The sequence below is a fragment of the Malania oleifera genome, chromosome 9, assembly GCF_029873635.1.
Source record: "Malania oleifera isolate guangnan ecotype guangnan chromosome 9, ASM2987363v1, whole genome shotgun sequence".
Taxonomy (NCBI): domain Eukaryota; kingdom Viridiplantae; phylum Streptophyta; class Magnoliopsida; order Santalales; family Ximeniaceae; genus Malania; species Malania oleifera.
In genome coordinates, this window is record NC_080425.1 from 45,201,284 (window position 1) to 45,209,019 (window position 7,736).

General features: G+C 39.4%; 1 protein-coding gene across 6 annotated transcripts in view; it reads right to left on the reverse strand.

Annotated features, from left to right (window-relative positions):
* The window catches only part of LOC131164728 (protein WHAT'S THIS FACTOR 9, mitochondrial), a 32,172-nt gene extending 26,889 nt beyond the window's left edge, over positions 1–5,283 (reverse strand). Inside the window, exons 1-3 of one of the 6 annotated variants that reach the window (XR_009139327.1) lie at positions 4,683–5,283; positions 3,474–4,590; positions 3,325–3,379 (exon numbers count right to left, since the gene is read on the reverse strand). Coding sequence is in view for 5 of the 6 variants with exons in the window: in XM_058122157.1 (XP_057978140.1) it covers positions 3,882–5,138 (1,257 nt within the window). In the remaining variant the exon portion in view is untranslated. Of the gene's footprint in view, positions 1–1,789; positions 3,380–3,473 lie in introns of those variants that run through there. The other 5 variants (XM_058122156.1, XM_058122157.1, XM_058122153.1 and 2 more) reach the window with 5 other exon arrangements.
* Positions 5,284–7,736: the final 2,453 nt, after the last annotated feature.

Here is a 7,736-nt window from a genome sequence, read left to right on the forward strand (position 1 = left end):
TGAAACTCACATGGTTTACCAAGCTTATCCGCTACTTTTAGAGAATCCCATTGAAGTTGATAAATACAACCCTCATTTTTTCTACTTCCTTCCAACCAAAAATGGAAGGACAAACCAAGTTTGTAAACCAAAGTTTACGTGATCTCTTCAGGTGCCTAGTTGTGATCATTTTACCACTTGGTATTAATTACTTTCTATGGCAGAATTTTCAACAATAGTTCTACAAATAGATTGATAGAATTATTGTATGCAAGCCCCTTGAGATTGTTTTAGGCTTGCAGCCAAGAAAGCCTATTGACATGGTTTCATTACCTATCAATGCCAGAATTAGTGGTGGTGCAAAAAGATTTGTCAAGTGCGCAAGGAATATTCATGATGGAGTGAGAAGGAAAATTGCACTTAGCAATGGAAGTTACAAGGCACTTGCTGATCTACAAAGACGGTTTGTCGAATTTGAAGGTGATACGTTAATGATCGCATATGAACCAAGCAGTTTCTTGGGACCTAGAAGAAGCCACATTCCAAGAATATCAGACAATACAATATTGTGAAGAAGGCAAGCTCCAAAGTTATTGCCCTTGAATTACCAGAAGATTGGGGCATTAGTAACATTTTCAATGTTGAAGATCCAACACTAATGGTGGTTACCAGGATATGTTGTTCAATGATAAGGCGCTTGCTCACTTAGCATTGACACATAAACTGAGGGATAATTAAAGATGTGCTTGATGACTAAATAGTTGCAGCACATGGCGGTGGATACAAGAAGTTCATTGTTAACCAAAAGGAGGATCCTCCACTGGATTCAGTGGAGTGTACATTTGTACTTGAGGTATGCTGACCAATACTTTAATCACAGCATGTATGAGAAATATCACCCCTTTTACTCAAAGTTTTCCAGTTCTTCCAAGCCAAAAAAGAGATTATGGGAGCCAACAGTAGTCAACCTATGCATAAAAAAAGGAGGGGCAGAGGCCTTGATTCAAATGCCTAAGTTCTTATTTGGCAATGCCAAGATGGGTTGGGATCAATCTGGGATGTCTCTAAGAAAATCATCAGGCTTCAGTTAATGTTTGCTTAAGTTGTCTTGAGGTTCAGAATACAATTTTTATGTTTTCGCTGTAGAAGCATTTTGGTATTTTGAACTTGTGCTGCAATAGTGGGCAGCCAAATTGGGTTTTTCAGTTCTGGACTTATTTTTATAATCTGTGGCAGATATGACAAGTTTCAATGGGTCCAAAAGGAATCCAAATCTTGTCAAAAACAGTCAATCCTTTAGTCTCAAAGTTTACTTCTGCACCAAGGGAACTTGGTCTCCAAGATCCTAAAATATGGTTGTATTCAACTTGTTTTGGCATGGAAAGAAATAAAGTAATTCAACTCTCTTGCCTTGATGTGCTATGCATATTTTCTAGGGTGTGATCGCTGGATTTGCTACAGTGCTCTCATGTTATTGTTTAAAACACAACATACCTCCAATTTAATTTCTCCCTCCTTTGCAAGCCTAATCAGAATTCAGAGCCCTTTCCATCAGTTGTTTATAACTTCACAGGTTCTCATTCACAGACATACAAAATACAGCCTCGTTATACTCACGAGATTATTTCCAAACATATAATTTGACAACAAGAGACACTAAAGGGCTATTAAAAGTTACCCTACAAATAACAACGAAAGAACTTAAATAAGGAAATAACAACTCTGCCGCTAAAAGGTGAGAAGATTACAACTCAGCGCTTCAGTTTGCTGCTCAAAAAAAAAAAAAAAAACCAATCACACAGAGCAATACCTTAAAGAAAGTCCGGCCCTATAAGGCTATAACCTGCTTTTCCTTGATCCTTTTATTGCCTGCATCACCAGTCCATTCCCTTCCCCCATGATCTGCATCTCTTGTATTTATTAAAATTTAAATAAAAAAAAAAGGGGTCCCTAAGCCATAAGGCTCCCCACTTCACGAGGGCAAGGGGAGGGTCATCATGGTGTACGCAGCCTTACCTCTAGTTTTATGTAGAGAGGTTGTTTCCTTGGACTCAAACCCATGACCAACCAGTGACAAGGAGCAACCTTGCTATTGATCCAAGGCCCACCCCTCATCCCTTGTATTTATAAAAATAAAAATAAAAGAAGAAGAGGAAGAAGAAGTCTCAATTCAGCAAAGTAAGAAGCCAGGCAGCAAACACGCAAATATCATCATGGGTCCTTACTTTCTCCAACAATAGCTCGTCATCAACTTCCGGTATTGCATCCATCTCTTCCTCACCATGACTAAAGTTCCAACTCCCTCTTGTATGTCAAATGCTTTTATGAAAGCTCATCAAACATTAGTGAGTAATTGTCAAGAAGACTACCCATAATGTCAAATATATGACATGATATTGGTTCAATTCTAGAAGACAGTATCAGCTAGTTAGGCAGCACATTGGATGTAACTACCACAACTGGTTAAAATACGATGTAAGTGAAAGACTTCTCTGTATGGGGCAAAAAGCCCATATGCGGGGCCTGGCTTGCTTACTCCATGGAAGGTGGGTTTTTAACTGTGAATCTGCTGAACAGCCTTGCAATTGACAAGCGAGGCTTGTGGGAGCAAATATATTTTTCCAAGATTGACTCAAGAACTCTTAGAATCAAATCAAGTTTCAAAGAGGAAATTAATGGCATATTGCCTCAAAGCACTGGATTGGTTGTGAAATAAAAATAATAGCTCAGGGAATTTATGCTAGAATTCTTCATCAGCTATAAAACCCAAATAGTTTCATAAAAATTAAATCATTGCTGCAGTGTACGAATAGGACAAGGGGCCTACCAACCTTGTATATTTGCATCTTGACACCCAAGCATCCATCAAATACCATGGTTTGGCAGAAAGGATTGTTTATTCTATATTGAGCTCTGTAGCCAGTATCGTTATTCAGTCAAGATTTACTGTTTATCAATTTTTACGAGGGGGAGGGATGGAATCTTGTCTTCTTGGTCCTTCAACTATTCCTGAATTTCATGCATGGTCAAATAACCTCAGCCCCATAAGCAATAGCCAAACAAAAACATTTACGCAGCTGTTTTTGGGGATGGGCAAGGAGGATGTCTCTTTCTTCAAGAGTTCTTTCAATCCCTGGGAAACCATGCAACAATTATGCAATCTGAGCTATGGATGATCTTTCGCATCCTAACACTAAGATTTAAAAAGATATATTTCCATGTTTCCTAACTGAAATATTTCTATATGAATTTATAAAATGACATATTTTACAGTCTATTTGCTGTGAACTAAACATATCTATCTTCTTGATGAGCAGTAAAGCAAGGTAGACAACAGAACCTTACAAATGTTGAACAAAGACGAGACTCTGTACTTGACCTGTTTGCCTTTAGATAAAACCTACATGAGCACAAGTCAACAAGGAATGCTTCAATAGTAGATAGTTTGACCAAATTCAAATGGGGAAGCATCATAGAAAGAAAAATTTACTAACCAAACAACCATATGATATGTCAGCCGATTGTCATATTCCCACCACCGATAATACCTGCATTCAAGCAATAATCTCCCCTCTTCTCACATTGTTTAGTTTATTGCTAGTCACCTGCTTGCTCTATTACCTTTACACAATTCTTGTTTACCAAAACATGTTGTAGGAATTTATCCTTCGTCCAAATTGAGGTACTCTACAACTGAGATTTCTCAATCAAAATCTCTCCAGATGCACTTCTCACGCTACGCATTGCACAAGTATTTTCTTTCATCAGATTGTGCTATTTTCCAACTGAGTTATCTCAAACATAAAAATCTCATGTCCTTCCTGTCTCAAGTTCATGCTTCCCAATTCTTTATCATCTGTTGACTGCAACACTCTGACTGCCATCACATCCCTAATCAAGAGCTACAACCTCATTTCCTCAACATTAGTAGCATCCTCTAACTCAGAATCAGACAAGCCATTGGACTGCTCTTCCTGCTCTTTTCTGCTTTTATGAGTCTGATTTGACTTGGAATTGATCTTCTTTTTATGCCCAGCACCAAAAACTACATGGGGTTTACGCCACTTTTTTGCTTTGTTCATGAGGTAAATATACCGATGCCTCATACCCATCAATGGATGCTTCTCAACCAAAAAGTCCTTCCTATAACCCTCCCTGAGAACCACAGTCTGCGTCCTAATCTTATTCGAAACATAAAAAATCCCAGGGTGATGAACCAAAGCCTTCTTAAACCTGGACCCAAACCCCAAATAATCTCCAAAATAAAACACATTCTCCCTTTCCGTCTTCTTTGACACAAGTAAATGAAGCAACTCATGAAGAACCGCCACGGTCCACTTCTCCGCCTGATCACTACTCGGGGATAGATGGAATGCATTCTCATACGGCGAAATGTAAGGCAAGTTTTGCCATTCATCAACCCAATTCTTCACCTTCTTCTCCAAATCAAACCCTTTAGGCAATTGCATGGCAAAGGAGAGCCGCAAACCCTTCTTATACCCCCAATTCTCACTCATTGCCCTCTTCTCCATCACCGAAACCGCAAGATCCTCTCTCCAAGAAACCAATTCCAAGCCAAGCACTTCGGACTCATTCAAGCGATCCTGCAAACTACAAACCTCAAAATACTCAGGAAAATCGGAGAGAAGTGTAAGAAGGTAATCATGGGGAAGACCAAGGTCATATTTAAAGCGATCGATTACACTGAACGGAAGCTTTCTTGCTCGTGTAAGCATTAGAAATTTCACAAGTCTCTCCACGACCTCTACGCGACGATCCGGAGAATCATGGATTGCACTTTCTTCCTTATGGAGGGTGAGAGCGCGGGGCGCGAGGCGCACGTGAGGGTGGGCTTTGGGATGAGGTTGGAATTGTTGGAAGACAGAGTTGTACTTCTGTAAGAATTTAGCGACGGTGGTGGGGAGGTTGAGGGCGACTTTGGCGGCGGAGGTGGCGGAAATGGAAAGGGCTCTGGAGGGTGCAGAGAGAATGAGGTTCTTGAGCAAGAGCATGGGTTTGAGATTTTTCTCTCTCTGGACGACCTCGTCGAGGTAGGGGTCTCGAACCCATTTGATCCGGGCTTCAACGAAGGTTCGGCGATGGTGAAAACGGTGGGCGAGGAGGGATATGGCGGCGGGGGTGCAGCGGAGGACAGACATAGCTGGGCAGGGGACTTGACTGGAATTTGACAGAAAGTCTTCGTTTCGGAACTAACCGACTGTCCGTAGGCATCAGCCGCGTCCAATCGAGTCGGCTCACCGATATTTTCTTCTTCCCTTTTTGGAAGCCCATCCATGGCGGGTCAGAAAATAATGGGCTCCAAAATTATTAAGATTCCATTTAATTGTCAAAAATATTTTTAATTTTTAAAAATTTCTTAACAAATTATAAAATTTTAATTTATTTTTTAGTTATTTCATATTCATATTCATATTTTAAAAAAAAAAGTAAGAAATAAAGAGTTTGTCTAAATGTACAAAATAATTTTTTATTTTTTATTTTAGATTTCAAAATAATTATAAAGAAGGCAATTTTTTAAAAAAATTAAATAATAATATAGAGTAATATTTAGGATTATGGATTTCGGGATTTGAATTTGAATTTAAGTGCACTTAGAAAAATTATATGCTTAATTAATACAAATTAAAATTTAAAATCTGAATTTCATGCTCGCATACAAAAAGTAAAAGTTAAAGGTTTAAAAAAATGTTTTCCAACTATATATATTGTTAGGACTGGAGGAGTCCATAGGTGTGCTTGACACACATGGGTAAACATCAACTTGACTCAAAAGTTTAAACCTATTGGGTCTTAGGCCCAACCATGTATATAAGCACTCATCATTCACTCTAATTTTCTAATGTGGGATAAGCTCGCAAATGGAATTCTCAACAATCTCTCCTTCACTTGTGAGTTCCAACTGCTCCCCTTTAAACGGAAACAATCTCCCTTATGGGAGTAAGCTCAATTCCCCAACAGTTGTTCAAGTGGGTCTTACCACTGGCACCTTACGTGTCTCGGATTGCATTCCACGTGCCTCCGAACCAATCCTACCTCCCACGCCTTGACCCTCTTCAGATCCATCCCAGGCCTAGATGATCCTTATTGGTCTCGGTCACACACTTGGTCTTCTAACTGTTAGCATGTCAAGAGAATTAACTTCACATTTTGACTTTTATGATATCACTCACCCAGAGTTATGAACCTTCGGCTTTGATACCACTTGTTAGGACTGAATGAGTCCATAGGTAGGCTTAGTACACATGGGTAAACACCAACTTGACCCAAAAGCTTAAGCCTATTGGGTCTTGGGCCCAACCATGTATATAAGCACCCATCATCCACTCTAATTTTCTAATGTGGGATAAGCTCACAAGTGGAATTCTCAACATATATATATATATATATGTATGTATGTATATAAACAAAGTGAACAAACTTCTATTTTCACATTTGGGCATGTATCACATGGTCATTCGCACTTATTCACACCAAACGACTCAATTTCTTAACTTCTACAGGCATGTGTTCCTAATATTTCCCTTGCAGTTGTCTAAAACCAATACATTGTACATTTTTTTACATTCTAGGCAATTGCAAAACATGCTTTGACGATCATCCACTAGCACGAATCATTGCTAAGGTGGTGTATTTTAACAATATTTTTATCCTTGTGCTTATTTGATTATCCAGAATTAGCCTTAAACAAACTTAGTTCTGTTACACTCTATAACGACCTCAAAATTTAAATCATTTCATATTATTATTTTCCTTTTTCTTTTCATAAACACATATGAGTTACTCTAATACCCGTTCTATGAAAATCCCAGGCCTCAAAAGGACACTGGTGTATTCCTATATACAATAATCATACCTACGCAGCGGAAACATAAATTATACATCCATACATACCATACAATACCAAGAATATGTATTTTTAAACTATAGCTATATATCTCTCTATATATATATATTTATCGATCACACACACACACACACTCTCACTCTCTCTCTCTCTCTCTCTTTATTTCTCTATAACTTTCTCTCCCTCTCTCTCTCCCTCTCTCTCTCTCTTTCTCTATATATATATGTATAAATTTCTCTTTCTCCCTCCCCCTCTCAATCTCTCTCTCTCCATTTCTATCTCTCTCTCTTCCTCTATCAATCTATCTGTCTCTCTCTCTGTCCGTCCCTCTCTCTCTCCCTCTCTCTCTCTCTCTCTCCCTCCACCCTCTCTATCTCACTCTTTTTCCCTCTCTCTATCTCTCCATTTCTATCTCACTCACTCTCTCTCTCTCTCTCTCTCTCTCTCTCTCTCTCTCTCTCTCTCTATTTCCCTCTATCCCTCTCTCTCACTCCCTCTCTCTCTCTATTTCTCTCCGTCCCTCTCTCTCTCTCTCACTCTCTCCCCCCTCTATATCTCTCCCACTCACTCTCTCTCTCTCTCTCCATTTCTATATATATCTCTCTCTACCTATCTATCGTTCTCTCTTTGTCTGTCCCTCTCTCTCTTTCTCTCTCTCTTTATCTCACACTCTCTCCCCCACTCTCTCTCTCCATCTCTCTATAAATTTCTCTTTCTCCCTCCCCCTCTCTATCTCTCTCCATTTCTATCTCTCTCTCTCAATCAATCTATTTGTCTCTCTCTGTCCGCTCTCTCTCTCTCTCTTTCTATCTCTATCTCTCTCTGTGTCTCTCTCTCTCTCTCCCTCCCTCCCCCTCCACCCTCTCTCTCTCTCTCTCTCTCTCTCTCCTTC